The following is a 15618-nucleotide window of genomic DNA, read 5'->3' as shown; positions in this document are numbered from 1 at the left end:
AAAGCTTTGTGCTAGTATGTGGAACATGACTGCAGGGATTTACCAGGTCAGGCATTAGGGAACAGTTCCGTTCAGCTAATTGTACGTTTGTTTTGCTTTAATGCTCAGCATTTACGGCATTTAGCGATGCTTTTATCCAAAGCGACTTACAGTTTACAGTCCAAGCAATTGAGGGTTAAGGGCCTTGCTCAAGGACCCAACAGTGGCAACCTGGCAGTGGTGGGGTTTGAACCAGCAACCTCCTACTTACGAGTGCAGTACCTTAACCGCTAGGCTACAACTTCATAGTTGGCTTTCCAGTTCATCACATAGATATTAGGTGGAGTTGAAGTTCTTTCACATTAAGCAAAACAAATTCTACATTTTCCTACATTTCTTTTACCTGCTTTTGAGTTGCATGTTGTACCATCACTGATGGGGAGAAAAGCAAGAGTCACTCACTTCTCTGCATTATTCACCGTCTGTGCAGCACCTCAACCAGCCAGCAGAGGTCATAATCGCAGCAAAGATGAGGAACCCCTTCTGCCTGTCCTCCCCAAGACACAGCCAATCTTGTCCCTGTAGGCGCCCGGTTGGTCCTGAAGTGCTGGAAATCACAGCACTGGTGGGCAAGAGTGTTTTACTACTGTGCCGGCCAAGTGCCATCAGGTTTTTTACTTGTTGATAAACATGAATTGAAATCTGTTCACAACACCCGGTCATTCTGACGGGTTCACATATTTTTTTTAACAGGTGCATTCATAAAATGTTCATGCAGAATGACCCTGATCATTAATGATTTCATAAAATAAATCACACACGCACATCTGTACAAAACAATTCAATGTTTTTATTGCACATCCACTGAAAATAACAGCGTACAGAACAGGAACCAGGCGGCTGGAACTCAAACACTGAAACACTAAACGATTCGACTACAGATCAGAAAAAAATCACCATCGTGTCACTTCAAAGATAAAAGAAGGAAAACGAGGTGAGAACGACCTTAAATATTTGTATTAACATGAACATTTACTGATTTGGGATCAGTGAAAAAAATGGCAGCATCTGTATGGCTGGGCACTGATCGATCAGTCGGTGTTCCGGTTCATCCCAAAGCTGTAGAGTGTTGCTGAGGTCAGGGCTCTGTGCAGGCTACAGGGGTGCAGTCATGCTGGAACAGGAAAGGACCTTCCCTAAACTGGTGCTGCACAGTTGGAAGCATGTAATTTCCTTTATATGATTGATTTATTACATCTGTTAGCAAATGTTGTGGGGGTGTCCAAATACTTCTGACCATATAGTGTAAAAAAAGAAACACCATCATGTGACCAAAACTATTTGGACGCCTGATTGTGAGCTTATTATACATATTATGTCATGAGCATTGATATAGAGCTGCCTCCAAACTTTGCAGCCATCACAGTCTCGACTCTTCTGGGAAGGATTTTTCTCAGAGTTTTGGACTGTGCCTGTAGGAATTGCTTTTATTTACTACAATAACGATTAAACATACTTTTAAAACCACACCATGACTCAGAAATCTGGATGTAAATGCAATAAAAACAGCAAGATCTTTAAAAACAATCATGAATGCAAATGTTCACATTGATTCTGGTACGCGGATTCAGACACGATTATATTTACATCAAATCTGTACAATAATTATTAGCACAACGTCGTAGTGGCACATGCACCGTCCTAAAACTACAGAGTTCAGATCCAACCAACCACCAGGTACTATTTTATCTTTATTTAAAAAAATCCCCCCCCCCGTGCTCCTCACCACAATAAAACAAACAAACCAAAACTAAATAGATTTACAGTCCAAAACAATCAAAATTAAAATCATTTCATTGTTTTGTTCAGTTCTGAGTAAGAAATGAATTGATTTTGTACAGAAACAGCAGTTGCAGAAGTTTATGGCTTCATCACAAACACGACAGGCTTCGTTTCACCCTCCGGACCCACCGCACAGCAAACCGGACCGGACAAAATACCGCAAACCAAAAAAGCGGAACGTTTCAGGTGCCAAAAATAAACGGACGCGTCTTTAAATCTTCTGTTCATCAAACATTAAACGTTACTCATCAGATCCACGATTTTATTTTATTAGATCAGTTCTGATCAACCAGCTAAATCAGTGGATTATTGCTCGGGTTTATTTTTAATTATTCTGTCACAGAAATACAGAAATAAAACCGTACAGGGACAAAATCTCACGATCTTCATCATCATCATCAAAATCCAAACAAACCGTCGTGATTTCAGATCGAGATCCGACCGATCCGGTTCAATTCTGTCAGATTTAATATCGTGATATTATTATTTTATACACAAATCACGATTCTTTCATTTGGGAGAAAGTGGATAAAAGCAAAGAAACGAGATTTAATCTACAATTAATCAAATAATAATAAAAACGTCCCAGATACTGAGCTAACAACGAGAGACATCATGTTATTATATTAGCATTATTGTTATTATCATCAGTATTATATTATTAGCATTGTTATTACCGTTTTTAGCATTATTATTATTATTAGCATTTTCTCATCAATTCAAACTCCTCATTAACATATTATTAGAATTGTTAGCATTATTATTAGGGGTATTAACATTGTTATTAGCAGTATTAGCATTATTTTCAGCATGTTCTGATCACCTGACTTGTGCAGCCAATCAATCTTTAATTCAAACTCCTTATCACCATTATTATTAGAATTATTAGCATTATTTTTGGCTTTATTATTGTGGCTTGGCCTTGTTTCGTCTCTCCGAAGTAAGTAGGGACGTCCCTAAAAAGACGTGCACGGAGACGCCACGGCCACAACAGCCTGGCTTTGTAGTAAAGACGTCCAGGTGCTAGACTGACCTGCCTGCGGTCCAGACTCTGTTGAGAGCGTGTAGAGCATTATGAAGTACAGTACGTGACAGCCGAAATGCTAAACTGTCAAGCAGGATCTGAAACAATTCCACTTACACACCTACTCAGCCCCCCAGGCGGAAAAAGTACTTCCCCTGTCCCAACTCTTTCGGAACGTGCTGCAGTCGTAATATTACCAAAAAACAATGAAGCTGATTGGTTGAGGCTTTAAATATTTTGTCTTTGTCGTATTTTTAATTAATTACAGGTCAAATACAGGATTTGCAATGAATTCCTTGGTTTTATTTACATTTCTCCAGCCGTCCCAACTTTATTCGTGCTTTAATATTAAACCTAGAGAATCCTACAGTCATAAATTTATAGACCGAGTCTAAATAAGACCGACGTCGTACCTAATCTGAAGCACAGCAGGATTGTGATTGAAGCACCAAGAAAAAACTCCCAACATTCCTGCTCCTGCTCGTCCACGATCATCAAACAACAAAAAAAAAAAAAACAACAAAAAAAAAACACCGTTTTCTGACTCGTTGGCACCGGTTGGCACCGTGGCAGTGCGCCGCTGGCTGAGAAAACACGGACGCAACATCCATTCGCCGCCGTTCGTACCTTTCCGTAGAGGCTTCGCTCGCCTCAGAGTCTCACCCTCATGCCGGACCATTATTTTCACCCGTGACCGGCGGCTCGGGAGTCCAGCCTCCGCACCGGCGCCGCCAGCTCTAGAGGTTATCTCCCGGCTGGTACTGCGGCTCGGTGGCGGTGAAATAATCCTCCAGGAAGTTCTGCAGGTACTCGAAGGTGGGCCGCTCCTCGGGTTCCCTGCGCCAGCAGCTCAGCATCAGCTCGTGCATGGAGGCCGGGCATTCGGCGGGGCACGGCATCCGGTACCCACGCTCCACCTGGTCCAGCACCTCCCGGTTCACCATCCCTGCGAAACGGTCACATTTACGGCATTAAGCGGATGCTTTAATCCAGTGCTGTGACACTATATAGTCTAAACAATGCAGGGTTAAGGGCCTCGCTCAAGGGCCCAACAGTGGCAGCCTGGCAGTGGTGGGGCTTGAACCAGCAACCTTTTGATAACTAGTCTAGTACTTTAACCACTAGGCTACAACTGCCCCAAAAACATTCAGATCAGAAATGAGCTTCACAAGTGATGTGGGTGCTGCACAGCCTCGCTGGATCAACCCTGAGCCTCTGTACAGAGACCCTGATCAGGATAAAGCGTATACTGTTTATCATAATCCTGGTTAGGGCTGCGGTGAGTCCAGAGCCACTCAGAAACACTGGACACATGGTGGGAATACACGCCAGACACACTAACCCACTACGTCACAGAGCACTCATGCCACCTACTGGCATGGTTGGCAGGGGTGAGAAAATTATCAAAAAGGGGGCAAATACTTTTACACACACTACATACACTATATGGCCAAAAGTATTTGGACGTCCCATTAAAAAACAAACAATATTAAAACAGATTGACCCTCTGGAACAACAGCCGCTCGTCTGAGAAGCTTCTGACATGACTTTGAAGTACGTCTGTGGGAATTTGTGCCCATTCAATAGAGTTTCTAGGAGTTTTCTGGAGTTTCGTCATGTCTTTATAGAGCTTATTCATGCTGGAACAGGAAAGGACCTTCCCTAAACTGTAACTGTGAAGTCAAAAGCACAGCATTTTCTTTACATCACTGATTTATGACACCTGTTTATTAGCGAATGTTGTGTCTGGAACACACGTATTCAACAATCAGAAGGGGCGTCCCAATACTTCCGGCCCTGTAGTGCACATTTAGAGTTCATGTACGTGGAGAGGCGTCGGCTCTCGTACCTGGATAAGGAACCCGTCCCTTGGTGGCCAGCTCGGTCAGCAGGATCCCGAACGACCAGACGTCGGATTTGATGGTGAAGCGCCCGTACAGCGCCGCCTCGGGGGCCGTCCACTTTATCGGAAACTTGGCACCTAAAATAAATATCAATAAAAAAACAACACACACAGAGCAACAGGAGGTCATTTCATGCTGCTGCACTGAGACCACCTACACACACAATTCCAAAAAAAATGGGACGGGGGTAGGTTTAACCCTGTTTATGGTTTGGGAACTGAGGAAATTCCCCCCATTTTCCCCCGGTTAATTTGTCCAGGGTCTCTGTCCTTTGTGCTTGATGATGCCCCACGTTTCCACCCACAAGGGTTTTCGGAAATGTTCCCAAGCCCGTGTCCGAGATCGAAGATCACAGATAATTTAATATCGATTTTTCAGCCTCTTATGCGGAGATTTCTCAGAATCTTTTGTTGATATTATGGACTGTAGACGTTCCTGCAATCTTCTTTTATAGAGAATTTATTCACACTGGAAGCTGGAAAATTGTTTATTGTTATGATTCAAAATTTGTGGGCATATAAAAGAAAAGCTGGTATGATTGGGCGTCAGGGCATGATGGGAAAGCCACGCCCTTCACCTGTCGGCACACAGGCACGGTGTGCTGCTGTCCTAAAGTCTGAATGAGCAATGATGCAAGTCTGAGGGTAACGAGCCACGTCATGGCCATTCTTGGCATATTTTGACCCTGTGCGGGTCCAACTTGTGTCAATCCACAGACTGGCATGTTTTCAAGGTGTATGGAAGCCTGGAATAGCCAGAGGAGACCCCAGGACAGCGTGGGCACCACGATGCGAAGGCTCTCACCTTGTCTGGCGGTGTACTCGTTATCCTCGATGAGTCTCGCCAGCCCGAAATCGGCCACCTTACACACCAGATTATCTCCCACCAGGATGTTCGCCGCTCTCAGATCTCTGTGGACGTAATTCATCCTCTCTACGTACGCCATGCCCGAAGCGATCTGAGGACAACATTAGATATTCTTTATATCACTTTATGTCGTTAGAAGGGGTGTCCTAATACTTTTGGCCACAAAGTGAAGCGTGAACGTGATGTACGGTACCTGAGACGCCATGTCCACCAGCTGCGGGAGCCGTAAATATTTCCCTTTGTCTCCCTTCAGGAAGTCCAGCAGGCTTCCTGTGATTGGACGATAATAAGAAGAGACGATTGATTACCGATACCGTTATTGATCAGTAATATTCGGGTCAATCTCAGAACTTGTGGGTCCTACGCCTAACTGAGCAGTAATAATTCAGTAAAATTAATATTTCTAAGGTGCTCGGGTGGCACGGCGGTAAATCATGCTAGCCCTCCAGTGCTGAGATCTCAGCTCTGCTATCAGCCGGTCGGGCGCCTGTACAGACACATGATTGGCTGTGAGTTCCTCATCAGTGGTGTAAGAGAAACCTCTGCTGACCGGTTGAGGTGCAACAGCGACCCCTGCTGTGAGTGGTGGAGGAACACAGAGAGCACAGTGTGACTCTCCATACTTGGTGTGGCTCTCCTTGGTTCTCCTTGGCCAGAAGAGAGATGCAGACTAGCAGCGTTACTCTTAACCATCCAGCAGTAGATTCCTCGTTTGGAGGGTCGTGCTATGCTCTCTGTGTTTCTCTACTACTAGTGTCAACGCCTCCATCAGACAGCAGGGGTCACTATTGCCCCTAACTAGTTCCTTCCGTCCTCAGACACGCCCAACTGTGGCTGTTTTGAACTTGAGAGCGGCGGTGGGCTAGCATAACAAACAATCAATAAAGCATCATATTTATTTATAAACGAGGTGCGGATCTGCGGGTCGGACCTTGGCTCATGTATTCAGTGACGATGTAGATGGGCTCCTCAGACACCACGGCGTACAGCTGGACCAGCTTCTCATGGCGGAGTTTCTTCATGACCTGCGCCTCCTCCAAAAAGGCCTCGGGCGACATGGTGCCCGTTCTCAGCGTCTTAACAGCCACCCTGGTGGTTCCGTTCCACGTACCTGGATACAAACACAAGCCATTATTTGGTTCCGGTAGTGCCGAGGCGCGTGTGGAGCTTCGTGAGCTCCGGCGTGTACGGTACGGTGTGTGGAAAGCGTGGATCGGCTGAGCGTACCCATCCAGACCTCTCCGAAACAGCCCTGACCCAGCTTGAGGTCGAGGCGCAGAGACTCTCGCGGGATCTCCCAGGCGTCGCGGGCCAGTCCCTGCGTCTGAGGCTTCAGGACGGGGCAGATATCCGTCAGGACGTGGCACAGACCGTCCGCCTGAGCTGAAACAGGGAAACGAGAGAACGTTAAGTACTGTGTGATTTAAATGTTCTACAGGGACACTACACAGTCCGTCCGTCCAAAACCTCATGGTGGGTGTCCATATACTTTTGTTCTTGTTGTGTACGCTGTAGCTGACAATTCTGGTCAGGGTCAAGACGCCAAGCTCTGGCAGCGATGAATTAGAGCTGCCAATCCACCTGCTGGCATGTTTTTAGACTCTCACGAAGCATGGGAACATGCAAAACTCCTGATAAACATGGTCAGGGATTGGAACCCGGATCTCCAGGACCCCGCTGTGCCGGCGTGCCACCCTGTGATGAACTCACCCCGGTAGTGGAGCACCAGCTGCTGCAGGCTGGAGAACTGGGTACGGGACGTGATGTAGAACCCGCCGCTGTCCAGCTTCCTGATCTTGTAGTGCTTCACGTTCAGTCCCTTGGTGTTATCGTAGTCCAGCACTGACAGGCAGTACGCTCCTGACAAACAAAACAGAAACATTAGCATTGTGTCTTTGCCCTCATAATGTGTCTTAATTGGGAGACAAATCTGAACTCTAGCTACAACTTTTAACCATGTGCAGAAGGTGACTTGTTATTGTTGTGTGTTTGTAACAGTGTTATTGTTATTATTATTAATAATAATAATTAATTTAACTTTATTTAAATAATAATAATATAATAATATATAATAATAATAATAATTAATGTAACTTTTGTAAATGTATAATAATAATAATAATAAAATAATAATAATATAATAATAATGATAATATAATAATTAATGTAATTGTATTTATATAATAATAATAATAAATGTAACTTTATTTAAATAATGATAATAATAATAATAATACTAATACTAATAATAAATGTAACTATTTAAATAATAATAATAATAATGAAATAATAATTAATGTAACTCTAAATAATAATAATAATAAATGCAACAGTAATAGTAATAATAATAAAAAAAATAACAATATTTCATAAAAAAATAATAATAAGAATTAATGGAAATAAATAAATAATTCATTTAAATAATAATAAAAACAGTAATAGTAATAAATATTAATAACAATAATCATAATAAAATATAATAATATTAATAAAAATACATTAATAATACAATTAATTAATTATTGGTGTGATTAAGTGGTGAGTGGCAGCAAACACTAAATAAACGAATGTAATTTTTCTCATTACAGTTTTAATAAAAAACACGTTTCACACGCAGCATCTGACGTCGTAAACGAACATTTACAAGTCCCGACAGGTACAGAATAAATAAACTCCTCACCCACCTTTAGTGGTTTCACTTTCTCTCACCAGGAACGTTCCTCTTCTGATCTGAACGTTCAGGAGGAGCCGCTCAGAATCTCGCCGCGTTATCTTCCCGAAAAACCACCTACCACGAGGAGAATAACCAGAGAGAGAGAGAGAGAGAGAGTGTATAAACATCGTCCTGTACACCATTAACGCAGAAAAGTAGAGAGGGCCCAGCACTAAACCAGGTCCAACTGAACGTTTAAACAACACGGCGGCTCTAACAGCCAACACAGAGAATAAAGGGTGACGTTACTCTTCAGCCTGGATGGAGTCCGAGGGGGCGACGTAATTACTGGGGATGTACCCGGTCTTCCCCGTGGTCAAAGATCTCGCCAACCACCAGTCTCCTTCTCTGTAACACACACAACCACCGTCCTGTTAACGTCTCAACCAGCCGAACCACGTCGTGTAACTAAGAAACTAGTCGTTCATGAACGTCTGGGAACATGAAACTGGGCCTAGAACAGACGTGTGAATCCTGTAGGTCCGAGCGCTGACCCACAGACAGAAAGGAAACAGTACTGACCTGTAGTTGTACTTCCTCCTGTTATAAACGTGCAGCGTGAGGAGCAGAAACAACAGCACAGGGTTTAACATCCACCGTCAAAACATCATCAACACGACCAACACAGAACTACACAACACACTAACAACAGGTAACACCGGACCGTTTATATCTAATGTTTAATAAAAGAGCGTGGAGGGGGTGGAAACAAGGACTGGTCAAAAGTATGTGGACACCTGAGACTTTAATGTTGGACTTTGTAGCACCGGGTTAGGAACCGTCCCGCTCCGATTTAACATGAGGTTCCTCCAGCACACGTGGAAGAACTGGTAGAACTGATGAACCACCAATCAGCACCCAAAACCCAATCTCAAATCCAATCCTAATTTCAAGTCTCATTCTCAGTCGCAAGTCTCTTAATATTGAGACTGAGATTGAGACTAAGACTAAGATGAAGTCTAAGACTAAGATACAGATTAGATGTCACCTTAGTCTCAATCTCAGTCTCAATTTCAGTCTTAAACGTCATCTTAGTCTTAATCTCAGTCTCAATTTCAGTCTTAATCTCATTTTTAGACATCATCTTAGTCTCGGTCTCAATTTCAGTCTTAAACGTCATCTTAGTCTTAATCTCAGTCTCAATTTCAGTCTTAATCTCAGCCTTAGTATTAATCTTTGTCTTAGTCTCAGTATTAATCTTAGTCTCTTATCTTAGACTTAATCTGTATCTCAGTCTTAGACTTCATCTTAGTCTTATCATCTTTAGTCATATTAATCTTTGTCAATCTGAGTCTCAAGTCTCAATCTCAGTCTCAATCCGAATCTTAATATTAAACTTCATGTTAGTCTCAGTCTTAATCTCAGTCTCAGTACTCTGACCTGATTGAAGCCAGTCTGTGTTTTTATTTTTGAAGCTCAGTAGAAAGTGGACGTTTGGTGAAGCAGCCCGTGAGGAAGCGCTGTGTTCATGTGCTGGGCGTCCACAGACTTTTGATCAGACGTGTTTTAACGTCTCCGGTTCTGATGATGATGATGATGATGATGATGATGTTATTATTTGATTCACTCACGTGTTGTTGAGGATCTGCAGCCGCTCGCCCTTCCTGAACGTCAGATCTGCAGACGTCCGAGCCTCGTAATCGTACAACGCCACGAAGGTGGTGACGCCAGCTGTGAGAGGAGGGAGGGGCGGTTAGAGTTACTGATCTGAGGGGGATCGAGTGTTCGGGGGGGAACGACTGCGCCCCCCTCACGCTCTGGTATTTCCCCTCCGCTCTGCTCAACAGGTGCAAGGAGCCATTTGTGGGCCAAATGGTGGAACAAATGCTGGGCGTAAACGACCCCCCACACGAGTGTGACCCCAAACCTGTTCTGAGGGATCTGACCGGGTACTTCTACTGACGCTCAATAGAATGGGGGTGTAGGACTCCACCGAAACGCTTAACATTTCATCACAAGATCACTATTTCCAAAGGTTGGCACCAAATGGACATCCCAGTGGTGGTGACCCTTTAACTGGTGCCCCCAGGGTTGTGACCCGCCGAGCGTCTTTGTGTTACCACCCATCCTGACCCAATAACCTGCCTGTCCAGGGTAGCTACCCAGGGTCCAAGGCGACACTCGTGAAAACCCATCTACCCATCATTACCTGCCATGCCCCGGATTGGCGAGGTGAAGCTCCCGGGGTGCTCCGCCCCGCCGAAAAGCTGCAGATGCTCGGCGTTGTTGGGGTGGTAGGTGTTGCTGCGCTTGTTGGTTCCCACGGCGGGGCTGCGGTTGGGAGTCTGGGTGTGAGGGCCGGAACCGAAATGGTTCCCGCTCGAGGAACCGATCCCGATGGTTCCATCCAGACTCATGGACCTCTGTCCCGGGTCTTTGGGTTTACTCCTCGCCGCCCCCATTGGAAGTCCTGAAGGGGGAAAACAAAAAATGAGAAGTGATACAGGGACAGTTCAGTGTAGGACTACCAGTTAATCCTGGTCAGGGTCGCAGTGGGTCCGGTTTCTCTGGAAATGCTGGGCGCGAGACAGGAATAAGACCCGGACAGGAAACCGATCCATCACAGGGTGTCGGACTCGGAGTAGGCACCTAGCTGACTCGTGGGTCTGGGTTCGAATCTCAGCAGTGGAGGACTAGCCGCCACCCGAGCGCCTGCTAACTGTAATATTTTAATAATATTATTCAGAAATTGTTCAGTGACTTTGATGAAGAATCTGAACATTTTTTTCACAGCCATCAGTGGCCGGGAGTCCTAGAGCCCCCGCCGACTCTGCCCTGTCATAAATATCCACTGTAACTGCCCGGCACTTGGCTGGTACCCCGTGCAGAGTGGATTCCCACCGAGTCCGGACCCTCTGCAGCTCTAGTAGAAATAAATAAAAGCAGGAAAGAAAATGAAAGGTGCCAGTCAAACGCAGGGCACGTGACCCAGTGCTACCAAACAGGCACTGCTACGCCAGTACTCATCGATGGTTGCTTTTGCGACTATAACAGTCTCAATTTTAGTCTGTCTTTATAGATCTCGCTTGGTGACCCTGACCAGGATAAAGCGGTGAGAAAACAGACAGTAAATGAAAGGATAGCTGCAGCCTAGTGGTTAAGGACTAGTAATCAGAAGGTTGCTGGTTCAAGCCTCACCACTGCCAGGTTGCCACTGTTGGGCCCTTGAGCGAGGCCCTTAACCCTCAGTTGCTCAGACTGGATACTGTCACAGTACTGTAAGTCACTCTGGATAAAAGCGTCTCCTAAATGCTGAAAATGAATGAAAAAACAACCAAAAATACATTTATATATTTATATTTTTTATAATTACGAATTTCTATCAGGATTTTATTGAGGTTTAAACGTTTATGGACATAAAACACTGTGTTATTTTTCTTATGAACCTGCAGGATGGAGGGAAAAAGTGTTAAAAAGAAAATAACAGCCGTTCGGTGTTAGAAATGTGGACGAACTGGATTGAGCCGCACCCACAACAAACCGAGCGAGAGCAGCAGCACAGATTCACATTTATAGCATTTAGGAGACGCTTTAATCCAGAGAGACTTACAGCACTGTGACAGCAAACAGTCTAAGCAACTGAGGGTCAAGGGCCTTGCTCAAGGGCCCAACAGTGGTGGGACAACCTGACTCGAACCAGCGACCTCTCGATTACTAGTCCTGTACCTTAACCGCTAGGCGACAACTAGCAGATCATCTCAACACCAGGAGCGCCACGGCGACGAGCAGATCCAGCCATTATTCTCATCAAAACGTTTCCCTCTACAGCTCTGCTTCCTAAAACACTGGACTGGTAGCGACCCGTCCCAGTCTACTTTCCTCTGTTTATTCCAAAACCAGTATGTTGTAGGACCAAAAGTATTTGGACGCCTGACCGAGAGCTCGTCAGACGTTCCAGTTTCAAAAAGAGCGTCTCTGTGCGATCCTTTCTGCTGAGAGTGTGTCTGTGGGAATTTGTGCACATTCAGTGAAAAGATGACAGCATTTGTGTTTGTGTCGGTCGGTGTTCCGGTTCATCCCAGAGCTGTTGAGTGGTGCTGAGCTCAGGGCTCTGAGAGGACCTTCCCTAAACTGTTGGGAAGCACATCACTGATTCATTACAGATGTAGGCAACTGGGACGGCAGGTCCGTGAACCCGTACTGGACAATAGAAGCACCGTCCTGATCAGATCATCAGAAGAACCTTGTGGGTTCACTAACATATGAAGCGGCTGTGTTCCAAATCACACCCTAGTGTGTCTGATCAGTGCACTTACACTTTATACTGGATGTGGTTTGGGACACGAGTAAAAACATCAGCAGGTAAGTGTGAAGTGGGTTCTCACGGTGAGAACAATGAAGTCGAGCACCACTCACACCTCCGAGAGAACTCAGTCAAACGGTGAGCCTAGTTCTGAAACCGAACAGTGCAGGCAGCAAGAGGGCTGCAGGAAGGGAACCGGCGATGATTAAATAACAAGGTACGTGAAAGAGAAGGTAGAGGGTGCGGGTGAAAGATCTCACGCTGGATATGAAATGATGTTTTTTGTCCCCCCCGGTGCATGCTGGGACATTTCCCGAAATCTGCAGGTCCCACCGAAGCGAGCGGCGACGAGACTGCAGGAATGCAGACGACACGCCCCGTACAAGTCCTGACTTCTCCCCCACACGCCCCACAGCAGCTGAACGAGCCGGAGCGGGTGACGGGTGGCGCCCCGACCAGTTGGTGTAACATGACTAAGGCGGCCCCGCCCACAAAGGTGCGGCCGGATCCAAATTAGCAGCGGCCGCACGTCATCGGCGGCCTGAGGAAACATCAGGTCCACGAAGATCTCACCGCAGTCCCACACACTGCTGTCCACATACTTACTGCACCTGTCCACCAATCAACCAACCTGGTCTGGGTCAAAGTGCACACACTGGGATTCCTGGACATCTAACACCTACACAGTCCTAATATTTTGAGAGGTGAAGACTGACCCCATGTGCCCATTCTGTCCCACCCTGTAATAATACTTCATACACAATATGACCAAAAGTATGTGGACGCTCCGTCTGATAAAAAGCCCCCCCCCCCCCCCCATTTCTCCCACTGCACTGCTAACCCCAGCTCTGTGACCCCCCCCCACCCCCTAGAGGCGCGTGTACCCACCGCCCAAATATTTTCTCCTATAAACTCCATCAGTACTTGAATTTCCACCAAATATCACACAGCGGCAACGAGGCCCGTTTGCGCAGGCGCAGACAATCGTGCCTGCACGTGCGCCCAGCCAGGTCGACAGCACTGCCTGGGATTCGAACCTGACGATGCTGAGCTGGCACATAGCACAAAAAAACACACACACACACACACACACACCGAAATGTGACTGACCGTTCCAAAACCTCAAACGTCATAAAATCTTGATGTGACCCGCTCACCGTGTGTGTGTGTGTGTGTGTGTGTGTGTGTGTGTGTGTGTGTGTGTGTGTGTGTGTGTGTGTGTGTGTGTCTATAAGGTGTAAACAAAGCAGCAATGCAGCGACTTTCATTCACGCAACAAATGGCCTCACAGCAAGAACAGCCTGGGTTCGATTCCCCAGTTGGGATGTCAGGGTCCTTTCTGTGTGGCATTTGCATGTTCTCCTTGTGACACTGTGGGTTTCCTCCGGATGCTCCGGTTTCCACCCACCGTACAAAGACATGCAGGCAGGATAAATGCAGCTACTAGAAATTACACCGTGTGTGTGTGTGTGTGACCTGTGATGAACTGGACGGATCGGACCCACCGTGACCCTGACCAGGGTGACCCTTAATGATACTGTGATTCTCTCCTGTGTCGCCCAGGTTTTGTGTATCCAAACCTGTAAGAACGGTACTAAAGATCTAACTCATTCATCACTTTCATAAGTGTTCCATTATAAGGACTAGTGGTGTGGGTGTTGCACAGATCCCGGATTCAGCGAACCTGGGTTTGATCCTCTAGTGTCCAGACAAGGTTTCCACTGGGAACTTCGGTTACCTCCCAACCTCCAAACCTCCCCAAAAAACATGCAGTAGGTGAATAGGCGGCTGCTTTCGGTTTACTCTAGTGGACGTGTGTCATGCGCCGAATTATTATGTACAGGAGTGGACCCTGGACCCACCGGGACCCCGGTCAGAATGAAAAACCGACAAGGGATAAATGTATGAATGCACTGGAGTCACACAGCCGCTTTATACAGGCTACACCTAAAACCCTCTCCCAATATCTCCCAGTGTGTGTGTGTGTGTGTGTGTGTGTGTGTGTGTGTGTGTGTGTGTGTGTGTGTGTGTGTGTGTGCTGACACCACATACGGAGTGTTTACTCACCTTATTGACTAAATGTTCGGTCCAGATCAAAGAGAGCCGCCCGGTGTCATTTAAAAGCTTTGAAATCAGAATAATCCGATAAAATCTGATAAAAATCAGAGCTGGATCCGGTTACGAGGTCATGACTACACACACACACACACACACACACACACACACACACACACACACACACACACACACACACACACACACACACACACACACACACACACACACACACACACACACACACACACACACACACTCGGATGTGTCAGTGAGTCTCCAGTAAACCCAGTGATCTGATAAACACCTCCATGCGCTTTAAATAAACGATCCTCGACAACAATCCCACATTCTCCGGCAACATCCACACACCGAACCAGCTCACCGACCGAGCCGCACCGACACCGACAGCAGCTCCACCGCGACACCGACGGAAAACGGGTTTTTTTTAGTGCGTAACCAGAATCGGTTTCGTGAATCGGGAGCACCGTAAATCCACCGGAGCAGGGACGCCTATTGGTGCGCGCTCCCGACGCTGCGCTGAAGCGCGCCGCCGCGTCACCAGGACTAAAAAAAGAAGTCTCGACGTTTTCCATAACAAGAACCAATAAATCCATCAACAATTCATCAACAATTCATCAATAATTCATTAATAATTCATCAACAATTCATCAATAATTCATCAATAATTCATCAATAATTCATCAGTAATTCATCAATAATTCATCAGTAATTCATCAATAATTCATCAATAATTCATCAGTAATTCATCAATAATGTTCACACATTAGGAAAAAAAGTCACCAAGTAATCATACATAAAGATAAAAGTCGATTTATTTATTAAAAGCTTTAAACAAATAATAAAATTGCATTTTGCGTTATTATTAAAAACAGGAAAAGCTAGAAGCGCGTTTTTCTCTTTCAAACAGTAACTCAGTCTGTGAGATGTAAAATAAATTCAGACTTTTGTGTTTATTCAGATTCCCTAT

At 45.5% G+C, this 15618-nt stretch overlaps 1 protein-coding gene across 3 annotated transcripts; it reads right to left on the bottom strand.

The window, feature by feature from the left end:
- Nucleotides 1–809: 809 nt before the first annotated feature.
- On the bottom strand, nucleotides 810–15052 carry LOC134302086 (proto-oncogene tyrosine-protein kinase Src-like). Of its 3 annotated transcripts, XM_062987120.1 has the most exons (14): nucleotides 14640–15052; nucleotides 11468–11581; nucleotides 10479–10739; nucleotides 9901–10000; nucleotides 8852–8869; nucleotides 8579–8677; nucleotides 8301–8404; nucleotides 7327–7476; nucleotides 6844–6999; nucleotides 6548–6727; nucleotides 5810–5886; nucleotides 5554–5707; nucleotides 4695–4826; nucleotides 810–3791 (listed from the first exon to the last, which is right to left on the bottom strand). In XM_062987120.1, the coding sequence occupies exons 3-14, from the start codon at nucleotides 10729–10731 to the stop codon at nucleotides 3583–3585; spliced, it is 1632 nt and encodes a 543-aa protein (XP_062843190.1). In that variant the 5' UTR covers nucleotides 10732–10739; nucleotides 11468–11581; nucleotides 14640–15052; the 3' UTR covers nucleotides 810–3582. The 3 variants fall into 3 exon arrangements, with proteins under 3 accessions (XP_062843190.1, XP_062843189.1, XP_062843191.1); XM_062987119.1 differs by lacking the exon at nucleotides 11468–11581; XM_062987121.1 differs by lacking the exons at nucleotides 8852–8869; nucleotides 11468–11581.
- Between the last annotated feature and the right edge of the window lie 566 nt (nucleotides 15053–15618).

Source organism: Trichomycterus rosablanca, chromosome 24 (assembly GCF_030014385.1).
Source record: "Trichomycterus rosablanca isolate fTriRos1 chromosome 24, fTriRos1.hap1, whole genome shotgun sequence".
In the NCBI taxonomy this organism is placed as follows: domain Eukaryota; kingdom Metazoa; phylum Chordata; class Actinopteri; order Siluriformes; family Trichomycteridae; genus Trichomycterus; species Trichomycterus rosablanca.
Note: the sequence above shows the minus strand (reverse complement) of the source record. Positions and strands in the feature narration are given on the sequence as shown.

Bases quoted from the DNA above. Each gene is read 5' to 3' on its own strand.
- LOC134302086 (XM_062987120.1), bottom strand. From the start codon at position 10,731: ATGGGGGCGGCGAGGAGTAAACCCAAAGACCCGGGACAGAGGTCCATG. The intron at 5,708-5,809 runs GTACCGTACATC...TGTTGTCCTCAG, and splicing joins TGGTGGACATGGCGTCTCAG to ATCGCTTCGGGCATGGCGTA. The intron at 3,792-4,694 runs GTACGAGAGCCG...ACCGTTTCGCAG, and splicing joins GGGACGGGTTCCTTATCCAG to GGATGGTGAACCGGGAGGTG.